At 47.3% G+C, this 17,004-nt stretch overlaps 2 protein-coding genes and 2 non-coding genes across 6 annotated transcripts; all 4 read left to right on the top strand.

Annotated features, from left to right (window-relative positions):
* The first annotated feature begins 267 nt into the window (after positions 1 to 267).
* Positions 268 to 5,123, top strand: RPL21 (ribosomal protein L21). 3 transcript variants are annotated; one of them, XM_074914969.1, is made up of 6 exons: positions 268 to 345; positions 1,405 to 1,483; positions 2,106 to 2,167; positions 3,250 to 3,362; positions 4,018 to 4,168; positions 4,987 to 5,123. In XM_074914969.1, the coding sequence occupies exons 2-6, from the start codon at positions 1,417 to 1,419 to the stop codon at positions 5,074 to 5,076; spliced, it is 483 nt and encodes a 160-aa protein (XP_074771070.1). In that variant the 5' UTR covers positions 268 to 345; positions 1,405 to 1,416; the 3' UTR covers positions 5,077 to 5,123. The 3 variants fall into 3 exon arrangements, with proteins under 3 accessions (XP_074771070.1, XP_074771089.1, XP_074771080.1); XM_074914988.1 differs by having other exon boundaries at positions 316 to 374; XM_074914979.1 differs by having other exon boundaries at positions 340 to 471.
* Positions 2,961 to 3,035, top strand: LOC141956597 (small nucleolar RNA SNORD102). Its single transcript, XR_012632968.1, has one exon. It is a non-coding gene; the product is annotated as a small nucleolar RNA SNORD102 (small nucleolar RNA).
* On the top strand, positions 3,422 to 3,554 carry LOC141956622 (small nucleolar RNA SNORA27). Its single transcript, XR_012632992.1, has one exon. It is a non-coding gene; the product is annotated as a small nucleolar RNA SNORA27 (small nucleolar RNA).
* Positions 5,124 to 12,140: 7,017 nt separating the features above from the next.
* RASL11A (RAS like family 11 member A) lies at positions 12,141 to 13,730 on the top strand. The gene is made up of 4 exons (XM_074931985.1): positions 12,141 to 12,308; positions 12,455 to 12,511; positions 12,587 to 12,666; positions 12,870 to 13,730. The coding sequence occupies exons 1-4, from the start codon at positions 12,188 to 12,190 to the stop codon at positions 13,320 to 13,322; spliced, it is 711 nt and encodes a 236-aa protein (XP_074788086.1). The 5' UTR covers positions 12,141 to 12,187; the 3' UTR covers positions 13,323 to 13,730.
* The last annotated feature ends 3,274 nt before the right edge of the window (positions 13,731 to 17,004 follow it).

Here is a 17,004-nt window from a genome sequence, read left to right as displayed (position 1 = left end):
CCTGACAGACACCTGGTTCGTTTTCCCGCTTCCTCGCCACCCCCGCTGCCACACCTCTCCTAGACCCATCTCAAGGCACAGCCATGAAAAAAAGCCGGCATTTGTCCGTGCTTTAGCCAAGGGGTCAAACTTCTGCCGGGGCAGTTCCGTGGTGTATCAGGATCAGCGTACAAGCCCTTCCCCCGGGACACCGACCTCACGCAGGCGGGCAAGCGGACAGCTCCGCGGGATTTTCTCTCAGGCGCGGCGCGGGCAGCCCCGCGAAGGCCCCGCAGTTAAGTGCCGCCGCGGCACCGCCTCTCTCTTTTCGTCCCGAGCCGCCATTTTGTGGGCACACACGGGGAGGTGCGCCGAGCCCCGCTCGCCAGCCTCGGGTGCCTCCGCGGCTCCGGGTGGCGGCGGGGAGGCGGGTCGCGCTGGCGGCGGCGGGTGGCTGCCGGCTCTGCCTGGGGGCGGCACGGCCTTGCTGGGGTGGGGGTCTGAGGGCGTGAGGAAGGCCGCGGCCTGCGTGGCGCCGGGCCGGGCCGGGCTGGGAGGCTGCTTGAGGGATGGAGGGAAGCGGAGGGACAGGCAGGGGGCCGCCGAGCTTAGCCGCGGGTGCAGGTGCGGCGGAGTGGGGCTCCGTCGAGACGGCGGCACGTGGCGGCGGGCCCGGTTAGCCCCGCGGCCGCCGGCGGGAGGTCAGGGGCTGTGGAGCGGCCCTGTGCAGGCCGAGTGGCTGGGGCAGCTCCCCCGGATAGGCTCCGCAGTAGGGACCGCAGGGTGCGGCGGGACTCGTGTGCGCCGTGTGTCAGATGTAGTAGCAGTTGATAAATGTGGTAGTGGAGATCATGCTTTCTGGGTGCCTTGTGAAGAGGGTGAGGGAGTTGGGCTTCCTCGGCCTGGAGCGAAGGTGTCTTTGGGGGGCACCGAACAGCACCATGGTCACGAAGATGGATCCTGGTGTTTGGCGGGGGCACGTGGCAGGAGCGCGAGACAGCTGGCTTAAGTAAAGATGAGAAGCTCAGATTGGATGTAAGGGAAAAGTTTTTCATCATGAGAACAGACAGGCCTCCAAACAGACTTCCCCGGGGAGGCTGTGCAGTAGTCTCCATTCTTGGAGGGTTTCAAGACCTGACTGGACAAAGCCCTGACCAGCCTGGTCTGATTTCACAGTAGACCTTGTTTTAAGCAGGAGGTTGAGCTAGGTGACTTGCTAGCATCCATTCTAGTCTGAGTTACCCTGTGGTACTATAAATACTGTTTTCTATGATTGTCTAAATTAATAACATTGCTTTAATTGACCCAGTAATTTGGAAGTGGTGTCGTAAAGACTTGATTTTTCTGAAATGTCTGAAAATACTATAAGGCTGATTTTTAGTGAAGGAACTAGTAGTTCTGAATAATTTGTATTCATTTTTACAGTAATCAGCCAAAATGACGAACACAAAGGGAAAGAGGAGAGGGACACGTTATATGTTCTCAAGGCCGTTTCGCAAGCATGGTGAGTATACCTTGTAGTAAGAACACTGTGTTAAATCACTGACCTGCTGGATGTCAACAGTCCCTAAGTAGCAATCGTAGAACATGGCTTGTGTCATAGGATTTCTGACAAGTTGGGTGAAAAACTGTAGAATGATACACAAGTATGCTCTCAGCTTTTACAGCTTATGCGTTGTTACTCAGATTGCTTGACAGTAGTAACAATGCTAATTCTGTCAGTGCTTGAAAATTAATTTGAAGGTGAAGAAAATATTTCAAGTTACATTTAAAATGCACAGCTTTTTACTTTTTAGCAATGAGTGGTAATAACAGCTGTGTTCACAGTGAAGCAGTAAATAGTAAATGCCTTTTCAGCTTCTGCATTAGGAACAAGATTAAAGCTGTAATTTTTCCTGAGTTAGTTGGATTTTGTTGGTGGTTTTTTTTTTAATTGGGAGCATGTGTAGAGGTAATTACTGCTTAAAAAAAAGATGGTTTGATTTCTCAGTTTTGTGTTTTTGAGATTGAATTTAAATTTGAGGTATTTAAGAAAATTGTCAAGTGCATGATCTGTGTGTTCCCCACCCCATTCTGTATGTGAAATTGTGGGCTTCATAAGTATCCAAATTTGTATCTCTTAACAGGAGTTGTCCCTCTGGCTACCTATATGCGCATTTACAAGAAGGGTGATATAGTTGATATCAAGGTACTTTCTATAATGCTACATAATTTAAAGCTAAAGCAGTATAATCCTTTTCAGTTTCCAGTTTCTTGAGGTAGTTTTTGGGGTTTTTTGTTACTCAGGTCGTGTATCAACACAAGTACTTGGTGCTCACTTTTGAAGCAATACTGGAATAATAGTGATATTGAACCATTGTCATGTGCTAGTTTATGTGGGTTTTTTTAATATATATAAAGATATTTTTTTTCTGTGCTTTGTTTCTGTGTTCAGATGAAAAAAAGTGATGAAGGATACCCTATTTAGTACTCCAGTTGCTGTATGGAGCCTACTAGCACTACTTTCACAGGAACCCCAGCTGTCATTTTAGTGAATGTTCTGTTTTGCCTGACTTGCACCTGCTATTCAGAAGAGCCATAGTTTATGGTGGTGTAGCTGATAGTTATGTCTGTATCATTGTAGGACTGTACTTAAAATACGGAGTGGTGATTGTGAAGCCACATTAAAACTAGAAACCAAGAAATAAATGTAAGGCTACATCATATATATTAATACAGGGAAAAAAAAGTGAAGCCGGGTTTCCCATCACTTGGTATTTTCTAGAACTTGTACTTTAAAATCAACTGTACTTTTAAAATTAAGTTGTAGCAAACCTGAAAGCCTTTCACCAAGGATTCCTACTTTGGTTGAATCCTTTAGTTTCATTTGAAATGCAGAGTTTTCATAACAGTCTTTTTGAAGATAGTGTGTAATTTGCTGGTTTGTTGTTCGACTCTTGGAGAATTGCACTGTTCAGAATTAACACTTCTTGACACACTGGAGCTTGATGATGATTGTCTCACGTGATTGCTTGCTGAAAGCAAAGTGATCAATCATTTCACCGACGCTGAAAGCAACCAGAATTGTCATAGCAAAATTTGGTAGTCTTCAGATAGAAGAGGTATGGTTATAAGTTCTAAGGTACAAATAAAAGAGGGATATCTTAAAAACAATCTCCAGTAATTTAAAATGTATACTTTAAATAGCTTCTGAAAGAAAAGTCCTTGATGATGCTTTTTTGTTTTTTCCAGTTAAAGTTTACACTTTATGCTTGTTTTACCTTTTAACAGGGTATGGGTACTGTTCAAAAAGGTATGCCCCACAAGTGTTACCATGGCAAGACCGGAAGGGTGTATAATGTTACTCAGCACGCTGTGGGCATTATTGTTAACAAGCAGGTTAAGTAAGTAATGAAATTGCATGTATTGAAACTTGGTATTTGGAAAAGTTGATCTGTAATTACACCCTCCTTTCACTTTGCCAGTTAGACAGTTATTGTCTTGATTGGTCATTCAAGGTGGGTAAAGTGTATATCCTTTTTATAACCCAAACAAATGATGCTCATTTGTCTTGGATCCTGTCAGAGGAAACAGTTTTTATTTTTCTGAGCAGCACTTAATGGTGTTACCTAATGGGGATTTTCAGCTAACTTTCACATCGGTACTGAAGCCCTTTTTAAATATGGATCTGTAGCTGTATTCAGCTGGATTTCGTACAGTCTAGTGAGCAAAAGGGCAACTTGTTTGGGGTTTTTTCTAGGAACTGGATTGGAGTACAGTGGTAGTACAATTCTTTGCTTGTATGCTACAAGGTTAAAATTGTATGTTCTCCACAATCTTGATCTGAAATTGTCAGTGCATTGTTATATATTAATAAGCTTTCAGTTATATAAGTTATGTCTGATTGTCATCTGCAGCAGTGTATTTTGAGTGGTTGCCCTTTAAAGAAAAATTATCTGTAATTGAGCTTATGGAGTTACTTATGTAAGGGCTGTAAAACAATCTTTGAAGTCGCCTTTTTTCAAGTGCAGTAGGGTAAAAACTGATTTCTTTTCTTAGGGGCAAGATTCTTGCCAAGAGGATTAATGTGCGTATTGAGCATATTAAACATTCCAAGAGCAGAGACAGCTTTCTGCAGCGTGTGAAGGAGAATGAAAGGAAGAAAAAGGAAGCAAAAGAGAAAGGCATTTGGGTTCAACTGAAACGTCAGGTAATATTTTTATTGTAGTTGACACGTTGTTGATTCAGTTTACCAAAGAAAAAGCTAGAACCAAGCCAGTTGAGTAAAATGTTTTCTTCCAAAACAACAGTGTTATGCTGTAAACTGAGCTCTTTCTGTCTGTCTTTGAAAAACAAAAGAAAAAAAAAAAAACCGCCACACTTGAATGAAGCTGGCTACAGCATTCTGAAAAATCCAGGGCTCGGGCAGATTGTGTTTGAGGTGTCTTTGCAGTCCTATTGCAGGAGGTGACTTTTTTTTTCAGAGTAGAGTGGCAGCATCAGTGTGTCTGCACTGTCAGATGTGCTTTGGTGCCTGAACAGAACTGCACTGCTCCTGGGTGGAAACTGTAGCCTTGGCCATGAGCAAAGGAATGGATGCTCCCTGTTGTGTTGCTGATCTGCAGCGGAAGCTCTCACTGATTTCTGGCATCAGTGTTGTCTTTGGTTTAGTTGCATGTAGCTAACAGCAGTTTCTGTTGTAACCCTGTAAGAAAAGAATGAATAACTAGACTTTAGAGAGGAGATAATGGCTGTTGCTTCTGGAACCGCAGGGTACATCACCTCATGTTAATTTGCATTAGTAAATTGCAGAGGGTAAAGTGTATTTTTTTTTAATTCAGCAGTGAAAGTCAAGCACACTTTCTAGCAGGTCATTTTCTTACTGCTGTTTGAATCAAATTTTAAAGAGACTAGGAATGGTAAAACTGCTGTAATGTTTATATAATAATGTGTTAAATGGTCATCAAAATTAATTTTCTGTAGTTTTAGTGCCATGAGTTTTCTTATTTTTTTTCTTTCTCTTTACAGCCTGCCCCACCAAGAGAAGCACACTTTGTGAGAACTAATGGCAAGGATCCAGAGCTGCTGGAGCCAATTCCCTATGAATTCATGGCATAATGCACATTTAAAAAAATAAATTAAAGATCTGGTTTTGGACAAGTGTATGTGATTGTGGTTGATTCCTTTAGTTTTTTTGAACAGATGCTTTAGAAACCTTTTTGTTTATTGAAGTTTGCTTATTTAACTTGTCTTATATGGCACTTGGTCATTTAAATCATCTGCAGCTTTCACTGATCAGTTTAGCCATTTATTTAGACCTCAGATCCTGGGAACACTGAAATTTGCTAATGCTTAGTGATGATCATGAGGTAATAAGAGAGGACATGGCATATTTCAGCAGCAAACTAAGAGCATATACCAAGAATTGTAAAGTGTCACTTGAAGGTTTAATTTTTTTGTGGGAAAAGATAGAACAGGCTTCAGATTTCATTGATGCAAGCTTCTGGCTGAGGAGCCTGAGATTAATACCAAAGAATTGTGAAAACAGTTTCTGAGAGCAACCTCTTGAGAAATGGCCGTGGGCAGGTTTTGGTGTTTCACCATTGTAACCTGTTAAAGAAGGATTCTTAGAACATCCCCAAGCCAATAAGTGTTCTTCTGAAATAGTAGTTAGGAAATAAGGCTTTAATTCCAAAGCTTGCTAAAGAACATCTTCAGTCAGCTAATAACCAATGCTATTTTTGTGAGCTTTGTTTGAAACAGTGAAGCTTGCTAAAGAAACTGCTGAAGGTAACCTGCTTGGTTAGCTTTGAACATGCATAAACCCAACCTTAACAGTGTTGCAGATAGGGTTAAATAATACTTTACTTAGTTCTAAGTGTGATGTAAGGCATTGCTTAGCTACCTCAAGTTAAGTGACATAAAACTGTTGTCTGCGCGTAGAGAAACACTAGAGAAGCTTGTGACCTCAAGCAATTTGTCGGTATTGACTTGAAAATGCTTGAATAGTCAAATTACAGGACGGGCAGTAGGCTTGGCAGTCCGAAACCGAGAGGGGATGAGGTTTGCTTTTTCCCTTTATTCTGAAGCGTCTTAAGCAGAAGAGTTAAAGTGTGTACTGATTGCTTATGAATTAAGAGATTAATTCCTGTTTGTATCTACCCTACATTCAGTTGTGGGTGTTCACATTCTCATGGAATGTAGTTTTTGGATGTTGAAGTCATTGTCTGGCTTAGCCTGGTATTTTAGGGTGACAGGCTTTAGGCGCCGAAGGCTCAAAGTCCAATGAGCAGATACTGTGACGTTTCTCCACGTTCCCATCTCAGAAGATGGAGTGAGCTCTGTGGTTGGAATGGCTTTGGAAATGCCTTGAAGATGGAGCAAAGCTTAGGCATTGACAGACTGATACATAACAGTAGTACTTGACACCATGTGTACTGGACATGGAGTGCACCACCATCTGAAGCAAGGCTGATGAATCTTAAACTTTCTCTGTTGCAGCTTATACCCTTAGCTTTTATGATGAAGTGGGGTTTTCTTGGAGCAGCTAGATCCGTATACTGAGCCTTAAGCCTTTAGTAGCTGCTTTGGCTTGTGGATTTTCACAGCAGTTTAAAATGGGTATTTGACTCACTAGATAAGCATCATTTTCCATTAGGCTTTGCATCTGAAGGAATTAAGTGGGAGGCTTTATTTGGTACGATCTTTGGTGGTATTTTAAATTTTCTTCTCATGCATGTTTGCTTAAGTTACTTTGGTTCTGTGTTCGGTTTGTAGTTCTCAAGATTGCAGTGGATTAGCTGGAGCATCATGATGAAATGGTTAACAGTAACTGTAAGTGGTAGTTCTAAACTTTTGAGTTTATTTTCAACAATTTGGAATACTAAGACTACACAGCGTACAGTGGTCTCAAAGAGCTGTACTTCTAGAGACATTGTGTATTGCAGCAGTTTTCAATTTATTTAGTCTCAGTGTTTTTAAGGTCGCTATACCGACAGGAGATGCTCATAAGTGCATATTTGGAAGTTGTGTGTGGGCTGGGAGGAGAAGGAGGGAATGCTTTCCTTGGTCAGGATTCCCAGAAATGGCTGAAAATTGAACTGGGTTTGTACAGGAAGAGAACAGCCTTTTTTTTGTTTTGTAATGTTTGAAAACAGGACACATTAACTAAGGTTTAACCTGTCTTGGGTTTATAGACATTATATGTTAGTTGCTCTCGGTGCAACGGTGTTTTTCCTGGTGATCTCAGGTTTGCAGAACCACAGCCCAGATATTTACAGATCTCAGTATCTGCGATTGAAGTTTGCTTCTCATGTGTTCAGCTGTCCTGTTTTTGCACAGTCCTGACAAGAGGGAGGTCTGTGAACTAAGAGAAGTTGTTGAAGAGCTACCCGTCAGGACATCTTCAGTCATGGAACTAGTGTCTAAATTGAGATGCATCCTTCTTGATAGCAAGCAAATAGTTCTAGGTGTATGCAGAACTTGCAGATCTGTGAGGGAAGGGGTTTTTTTGGCAGTTGAGCCTTTTGCCCCTCTGGACGGAGGAAGCATGTTTCCTGACAGTGTTTGGAGTTGCAAGTTTTTCTCCCCTTCCACTTGCTCTGGAAGGGGTTTTACACACAAGCCACAAACTGTAACCAGTTCTCTGCGGTCCTGTTCTGCAGCTGTTCCTAGCAAGCAGAACCTTGGAGCGAGCGTGCCAGCCACAGACTAGGTATTTCCACACAGTGACAGTTGAATTTTGTTTCGTTCCATAACACTTTGAATTGTGAAGAACTGTGAAATCTGCAAAGCCGTACGTTTCCCATATAACTGGACACACCTTGAGTTAGCAAAATCCAGGAATCTCTAGTTTAAAAGCCAGTTCTGCAGGAGTTCAGTATTAATATGTTAGCTGTCTTCCAGTCCCCTTTAGCACAGAGACTTCATTAATTCCAGAGCTGGTGGACAGGCTGTCCCTGTACAACATGTGGAGAGTGAAGTGCTTATGGATTAGCACAAGCCGTTATGTTTCAGTTTAGTGTTTTGTCTCTGTTCCATGGAACCTAATTAGGAGGTAGGGGCTGAGCTGTCTCCTCCATTCCAGGTTTTACTGTCTCAAACCATTGCAGCTGGTTCCCTGCCAAAGGCCCTGCCAAAATTTCCAGTTGTCTCTTGGAGAAGCAGCTAGAAAGCTGCCTTCTGAACTCTCAGCTTTGTTGGTTTTAGCATATTAGTGACACCGAGGCCTGAGATTTCCTGAGGGCCATACAGGCAGTGTAAGTGCTAATATTGTGTGTGGCCGGGAAGGTCAGTGAAAGGACAGGAGGAGGAATCGTGCCTGCGCAAAGGGGCTGCAGGCTGCGGAACCCGGGTGGGGGCAGGGGATGTGCAGAGACTTCCAGCCCCATTCCTGGGGGGAGGCAGGTAGGCAGCTGCCATGAGGATGTACAAACAACTCACGCTTTTTTAATCTTCCCGTTGTATCTATCAGATGGGGGAAACAGTCCCAGTGTTCACTCCCTCGTGAACCCCTTCTCGGTGCAGTCCTGGACTCAGCATGTTTGTGGCCCTCACAGACAAAAGAGCGGCTGGCATCCCAGATGCAGATGCTGTGCTGGTGTGTCCTGACTGGCCCAGAGGATGCCAAGAGCTGTGCAGACACCTGCCAGAGACTGTGATCCTCCCTGTTCAGCACAGGCAGACAGGCTCCCTCTGTACTTGAAAAGTGCAGTGGATTCTTGTAACTCAGGGTGTGTGGTGAAAAGATGTGGCTAAACTGGGCTCATCATTGCCTGGTAGTACCTTGTGACGAAGGGGTGTGGATAGCATCTCCCACAGTGCAGGGGGCACCCTGTGGCTGCAAATGGTGTCCTTGCATGGGAAGAAGGTACCGGCAACCACTATGATTCTGAGGGTGGTGGTAAGGAAGACAGATTATGAGCATTTGAGGTCCATGTATCTGCCTTAGTGGATGTACTACCAAAGTCTGTATAGGAATAAAATTGTAGCTGCTGGGATTTACATAGTCACAACTGCCCTGGCTCAAGTGTCAGGTAGGGATGTGGCTCCCATCAGCAGCACCCATACAGGTCAAGAACCCAGAAAATACAGCTCTGGTTGAAGTTGCTCATTCTACTTTTCATTATTTGAAGGAAGAGGCTTCAGGTCATAGCCCCTAGGCCCTGACTCACCTTTTTGTCTGTGCCCATTCCAAACTGTTTTGCCATTGACCTGCAGGAATAGGGGAGTGTAAGGAACAGTTGCAGTCTTGAACATGGGCTTGTGTTCCTGAAAGTTCATAGTGGAGTGGTGAAGCCGTGCTGGTTCACAGCAAAGGTTGCCACCAGTGCTTCTCTACATGGAAAGGCTTTGTGCCTGCTGCTTCTTATCTCACATGGTCCTGCCAATCTTAAGCCCAGAACTTCTAGCTGAGTCCACAACATCAGCAAAGACTCCCAGGAAAACATTGTGCATGTTGTTTCCTAGAGAAGAAAGGATCTCCAGAGCTCTCAGGATGTCCTCCCTGCCACAGCTGCAGGAGTAAGCTATCTACTCTCCCAGATACCTGCTGTTTAATGTTACCAGAGCTTGGAACAGGGAGAAGAGTCAGGCAGCACCATGGTGTCCCTAGGACTCCATGTGAGAACCTGAGTGCTGCTGCTGTGGGAAAGAGGATAGTGATGGACCATAGAGATGGTGGTATGGGTCATCTGCATGGGGTGGGTGAAAGTACAGCCTGGCACTTCCAAGTAGGGCCTCCAGCCGAGAAAGGAAAGGCTCCTTGTAATAGCTTGGAGGCCCATACATCCCAGGATAGCTTAGTCAGAGGATGGGGGACCTGATCTAAGCCCCCACATGTGAGGAATCTGAGCACCAACTGCTTCAACCTACTGAGCTGCTCCTGTTGCACCAGAGTAGCTGTTGATGGAGAAACAGCTCATTGCTCCCTGGAAATTAATTCCTTCGCAGGGTTTCCTACCTGTGTTTGTGCACTGTCATCTCTCTGCTTAACCATCACCTTTTGCCCTTTCGGGGTGCTCTCAGCAGCCGGTGAGGCAGCATGAGTTCTACAGTTGCCCAGAAATGGGGAGCCCTTCAAGTTTTAGGAATGTTGGTTGTTTAATGCTACTGCTTTCACAGCTCAGCGCCTGATAATCATCTGCCTGGAATGGACTCATTTCAGTAGTGTTCTTCCAAGGGCATTCTGAATGTACTCTGATAGCTCTTTTGTAAAGAAATGTGTAAAAATAGCCTGTGTTGGCACTGTGAGCAAGGCCAAAGACAAGTGGTCTCATGACAATGGGAGCAGATGACAATAGCATGAACCTCTGGAAACCAAAAGCTCTTAGTGATAAAAGAGAAATCTTGTTTATGGGGGGGGGGAAAGGCTCACTGGTATGGGGGGAAGCAAAGTAGAAATTTTAGAGGCAATCAGTTTTTCAGGTTAAAAGTGGCCTTGATATTACTGGAGGTGTTCTTAGACACTAGAGTAACACAAATAATCAACAGCACTTCTTCCACTGTGCTTTTCTGCAGGCACTACTTTTATTGGTGTTAATTAGCATGGTCTTAACTACTGTGGAGTGTGTGTAACCCTTCAGCAAAGAGCAGTGTAGAATCGTCATCAGGTAGAACATTTCTGGGGCACCCGGGGAGAATCTTTAAACAGGGCAGAACATGCTCTGGGTGGGTGGCCAGTCCTTTGGCTACTATGGGGTGCAGAGCCTGAGCTGTACCCCTGCTGCCAGCACAAACTCTGCACCCGTGGGAAGCAGGGAGCAGTTCTTCCCTATCCTTGTCCCCACACTGATGAAGGTTCACTTTCCTCAGGAGCATCTGGTCTCTGGTAGAGCAGAACTAGCAGTTTTACTCTGCTGCCTTTGTTTTGAGTTTTCATGTCACTGGAGGGACTGGGGCTGAGGATGTCCAAAGAAGCACAGAGCAGGTTGGGTACCTGGGCTCTTCCATGGGCATAGGGAAAAAGAGGGAGGACAAGAGGAAAGTGAGGAAAAACATGACTCGTCATTGCATGCGTTATCTGAGAATGCATTGAAGGGGAAGAGGACCAAGTGCAGCACCAGTCAGTGCGCAGCCCTGCCGCTGCCGAGGTTCAGCCCAGCCACCTGTGTGGGGGTGTCCCGGGCCACCCGGGCTGCCCTTGGGGCATCAGCCCTGCAGCCGGGGCCGGCAGCTCACGCCGTGGCTCCGTCCCCCGTGCTGCGGGGCTGTGAGACCACAGACCCATCCCCCTCCTTTCGAGTATCAACCCCCTGGCCTCCTCCATGTTGTTTCCGGCTGGCTTGTGTTTTATCCCCGATGAAAATAAAGCAGGCCCTGAATGGGTTATTTATCTCCCAAACACTTCCATGCCTGTAAAGCAGCGTGCTGCCGAAGCAGTTTTGTGGGAGCCAGGGCAACGGTTTGCAGAGACTGAAGCATCCACACAAGTGTTTGCAGGTTTGAGGCTCATTTAACAGCAGCCTGTGGTGGAGCACCTTTCTTCTCTGAACCTTTCTTCCACTTTAAAAGCCCAGAAGGCCCTAATACAGACCTCTAAGCCCTGTGGGAGCACTTTGGTTTCAGGGTTGGCTGTTGCTTGATCCACAAGCTGGACTTCAACACTGACAGTGGAGGGATGTGTCCAGGTGCGGGGAACACAACAGTCTGAGGTAAAAGAGTAAATAATTTCCTTTCTTTCACGACTCGAGCCCCTTGCTGCCGGGAGGGTGTGTGAAGCAGGGGCCTGTTGCAGTGGTGCGGGGTGTGGCTGCGCACCCTCCCAGGCACAGCGCGACTTGCGCTGCCCTCCCCCTGCCTCGGGCGAGGGTGATGCGCGGCAGATGCTGCCCTGCCTGCCCGCTGCCTGCCCCCTGCCTGCCTGCCCGCTGCCTGCCGCCTGCCTGCCCGCCGCCTGCCCCCAGCCCTGGCCCGCAGCTTGCGCGGCCTGCCCGGGCTGTGCCTGCGCCCAGGAGGGGCCCCCCACGCCCTGGGAACGGGGAAGGCGTCGGGGAGAAGGGGCGGGGGTGCCACCAGGGTGGGCGGAGGGCAGGGAGCTGCGGGAGCACAGCCGGGGGAGGGGGGCGCTGGGCGGGACTGCCGGGGTAGGCGGGGGGCTGGGGGCGGTACAGCCCGTGGGGCGGCCCCGCCGGCGGAGCCTGTAAAAGGCGCCGCCGCCCGCCCGCGCCTGCCGGTACCGAGTGTGCGGAGCCGAGAGGAGCGGAGCGGAGCCGTCCGGGCCGCCCCTCCCATGCGCCTGCCGAGCATGTCCCAGCCCTTCCTGCTGGCGCCCATCGCCGAGTGCGCCCCGGGGCCGCCCGGCGCCCAGGTCCGCCTGGCAGTGATGGGCGCCCGCGGCGTCGGCAAGAGCGGTGAGTGCGGGGCTGCCCGGCCCCCCTTCCCCTGTCCGTCCGGCCCCCCTTCCCCTGTCCGTCCGGCCCCCCTTCCCCTGTCCGTCCGGCCCCCCTTCCCCTGTCCGTCCGTCCGTGGCGCCTAACGCGGCCGCTCTGTGTTTCAGCCATGGTCGTGCGGTTCCTGACGAAGCGGTTCATCGGGGACTACGAGCCCAACACAGGTGAGGCGGCGGGCGGCGGGGCGCGGCGGGGACCCCGCGGCCGCGGCTTGTGCCTGACGGCTCTCTGCTCCCCAGGCAACCTCTACTCCAGGCTAGTCCGTCTGGACGGGGACCACGTTGCCATGCAGATCCAAGACACGCCGGGATGCATCCAGGTACGGAGACGCTTCGGATCGATGATCGGTTCCTCTGCCAGCTAAAGGCTCGGTTTTTGAGCCCCGGTTTCCTACAAGGCCAGACTTAGTCTCCTAGGACAGAGCTCGGGCTTCCCTTTGGACCTGTTTAACGATGCTGTCTATGATTCAGGCCTTATACTCTCACAACCCGGTGCCAGATTTGTGTCTCTGTTGTACTGCAGGTGCAGGAAGACTGCGTGCAGGTGCTGGACTCCCTGACCAGGTGTGTGAAGTGGGCAGAGGGCTTCCTCCTGGTCTACTCCATCACAGACTACAGCAGCTACCAGTCAGTCCGACCTCTCTACCAGCACATCCGTAAGGTCCACCCAGATTCCAGGACTCCCATCATTATCGTGGGGAACAAGGCAGACCTCCTCCACGCCAGGCAAGTACAGGCAAAAGAGGGACTACAGCTGGCAAATGAACTGGGCAGCCTGTTTTTGGAAATCTCCACAAGTGATGACTCCCAAGGCGTTTGTGATGTTTTCCAGTATCTTTGCAAAGAGGTCAGCAAACTACAGCATGTGGGCAGCACAGACAGGAGGCGGTCATCCATCATCCCTCGTCCCAAATCTCCCAACATGCAAGATCTAAAGAGACGTTTCAAACAGGCTCTATCTTCCAAAGTCAAATAAACCCCTCCCATGAGATCTTGTGTGACTCAACAGACTTTATTTTTGTAAACTAGTTAATAAAAATCTTTATTTTTGTACTAATGTCAGCAGTATGGAAGTAAGTATGTTGAAGCTTGCAGTTTTGTTGCCATTCTCTCTTGTTTGACTGGTTGGGTAATTTTTACAAAGAAGAAAAAAAAAAAAAAGGCAGCTGCATAGCAACTAAATAGAGGTAGTTGGAGAAAGGAAATCTTTCCAGGAGGTTTTGATTCTGTTTCTGGTTTGGTGCTGGGATTTGCTGTTTTAAACTGCTCAAATGACTTTTTTTGGGCCTCAAGTTTCCTGTTTGTAAAATGGGAGTGATGATGGTGTAACACTCACTTACCTTTATAAACTGCTTGGAAAGATTTTGAAGGAAAGCTTTATATGGAGAGGGAAAAAAGGCTTTATTAAACATAAAAATATAAAACTGTCTGTAAGAATTCTGATTATAATAGGTTCTCTGTTCTCCCTCAATGACAGCTGTTTTGCTTGCACCTATAATCACATGAATGATGATAAGCTGTTGGGAATGAGTTTGAATTTCTGATATGCTTTAGAGATCTATCCCACAGAATTAATCTTTTGAGCCCCAAGCATTTAACAGGAGGGTTGAGTTTCTTGTAGAGATCACCATGGGACAAAGTGCTGAGCAACCCTCAGCAGAGGAGTGTGTGGGATGCTTTCTCTGGAGATGTGTGATAGGAAGGACTGATGTGTAGGTTCCCTTAACAGAAAATAGCTATGTTTAAAAGGAATCACATCTATATCTTCCCCAGGGCAATTTTGTAGCCATTGAAAACAGGTCAGACATTTTACTCATTTCACATTAGCTCTAAACCATACTAGAGTGTTTTTTATTAATTGCTTGCTGGATGGCTGAGCATGGAACATGGGTTTTGCACTTCAAATATGCCTCTGAAGTATGTGCATGGTATTGGTGAAGAATAAAGCTCTGTTCCATGTTGAGTAAGAAGTGTGGAAATGGAGTAGTCTGCACAGAGGGAAACTGGCTGTCCCCACTCAAGCACAACTCCAGTAAAACTGAATTATTTTTTTTTAATTTCACAGTTTAAGTCCAAAGACTGCTTTCTTCTTCCCTTCTGTTAGGAAAGGCAGGTAGCTGCTGAGGAAGTCCCTGTGCTGCAGGGACACTGCTGTGCCTTAGTGATTTCTGACCCCTGGGACTTGAAGCTTTCTGGGACAGCTCCATTCTTGATCTGCAGATGAAAGTCTTCCTGATAGTGGTAATCCAGGGAAGGGTGACTGAACAAGCTAAGGATGATGCTCTGTGAGGAAGCACCAGAGGCCTCTGTTAGAACTGGGTAGGGGTGTGAGGTGCCAGCAGCACTATTCGCCATCCAGGGCCACGTGCACAATGTCAATCCAGACACATTAGCTGTGTATCTCCTCTCTGAAGGCTCTGTGCTGCCCTACCAAAAGGAATGGGAGAGTGGAAGGGAGGCAGCTCCAGACCTGCAGGAAATGACTGAAACTGGGCCTGCAAATTGGGTCCAAAACTTGAGTTAATTCATGGAAGTGCATGGTGACAACCTGGACAAATCAAAGTACTGTTTAAAACACATAGTCCTTTGCTGTGGGACTTCCTCTGCCAGGCCCAGGACTCTGAGGGGAGCAGGGGGATAGTGTTGATGAGAATGAGTATATCCCTGGCAGACTCGAACTTAGCACATGGGCCACATGTTCATGGGGAGATTTGAAGGGGAGATGAAAAATTGCAAGTGGGATATTTATGCAGCATTTCACTGTCCTGAAATCAGTGATAACAAATTATTTCCAAGAGAAATTACTACCAAGATAGAGTTTTGGTTGTTATTTAAACTGTAGATTTTGTCTTTGGAAATGATGAAGCTGGATTTTCTACTCATGTGTCCAGTAGAGTTCCACTGAGCAAGTTGTTAAGGTATACAGCTCGTACATGGGCACAAAATATGCTAAAAAGGCAGGTAACATGTACTGGACCTGTCTGCATCTCACCATGGACCTCAAAGGCTGGGTGAAAAAGAGTGTTAGGCACCAACTTCCAGTGCTTCCCACTGCCCTGGTGAAGCAGGAGCTCGGGGCCCTGCTGTGGTACAGGGGGAGAATTTGTACAGGAGCTGGTGGACAGGCGGTGGGGAGGGAAGGGCAGGAGCAGGAGGGTAAATACAGTCGTTTGCCCTATCTCTGCTATGGGGAGAATCTAAAGAGATGCCCCTCATTATGTAGGCACCCACCTTCAGGTGGAAGTGCAGACAGACCCTCCTGTCCCCTCCCCACGCTCCCCATGCTGTTGGGCTGGTTCAGCTGCTTGTTGGGAGCAGGATGAGGCCCCTCGGGGTTGTAATGGGAAATCTCACTGGCTAAAGCATGCCCATGGCAAGGAGGTAAGGCTGCTCTGACCTGCCTCCAGTCGAAGGCAGCAGCTGAGCTGGGGCATTCTAAATAATGCTTTTTGGTACAGGTACATAAATTAGGTATTTAAGCTGTTTGCCAGAATTTGCCCTGGCTGGCACAGATTTACCTTCACCCAGAAGTTTTCAGCCTGTGTGACCCTGAGCTGGCAGACAAAGCACAGGAGGAGCTCACTGGTTTCCAACTCTTTTTGCCCTGGCATTTTCTTCAGTCCTGGGCAAGCAAAGAGGGGCACAGTGGGAAGGGAGGGAAAAGCATCTCTCAGGTGCTAACAGAGGAGTTCCAAAGCCTTGTTTCTCTTGGGCCAAGGCCACTCGTGACCTCCCTACTGAATACTTGCCATCACCAGTCTCTAAGCCCTTCACACAGAGGCCAGGATGGCTTCAGGAGAGTAAGTGGGGCATGGCCCAGCCTTTCTCCTTGATCAGAGGGAAATATGCATCTGCCTCCTTCCTCCCACCATCTCCGTTATAAAACAGAATCACAGCAATTTACTCTGACAAGACGGATGAGTGGGTTTTCAGAAGCAGGGACGTGTGCGGCATCACGCACTATTATGGCTGCTACTACATCAGCATCTCCCCGCTGTTGGGCTATTTTGTCTAGTTATCGCCCAGCACTGAAATCAACCAGTAATGCTTTAAGACTTCATGAATTTTAAAATAGCTGCTGCCGTCAATCTGTTCCGTGTGTTTCAGTTCAGGAACTGCAGATCCCTAGACAAGAGATAGAGATGTTTTCTTCAAAAGGCTTTACAGATGTCCCCTCACTTTCTGCCCTGCTTTATCAGCCTGGACACAGGCTGCTTCCTTGCTGCCTCTTGGCAGGGACTTGGCTATCAGCACACATGATGGTCAGTGCCACAGGTCCATGCTGCATTTCTGTGGTTTGTTCAGATGAAAGACTGTGGACAAGACGGACCATGGACAGGAGCTGGATTCCAGCTTCAGACAGGGAACAAAAGTGGTCGAGGCATGAATGGACAGATGACTAAAAACAAATCTGCATCCCATGTCTGGACCTCATATAAAACAATTTTATTCCTGGAGGACTTCAATAGCTTTTGGTGAAGCTGCTGTTTATTTAGGAAAGTCTGAGTAGGTTCAGCATAAAGTCCTTTAGGGGAAGTTGACCTTTTGCAGCAGTTGTTGCACTTGGCACATGACTGCTGGTGATTCACACCAGTAAGACAGTAGGATCTCTTCAGTTGCTCCTAAAGCCAGGACCCAAAGTCAGTTGTCCTTCTAGG

Source organism: Athene noctua, chromosome 1 (genome assembly GCF_965140245.1).
Source record: "Athene noctua chromosome 1, bAthNoc1.hap1.1, whole genome shotgun sequence".
NCBI lineage: Eukaryota > Metazoa > Chordata > Aves > Strigiformes > Strigidae > Athene > Athene noctua.
Note: the sequence above shows the minus strand (reverse complement) of the source record. Positions and strands in the feature narration are given on the sequence as shown.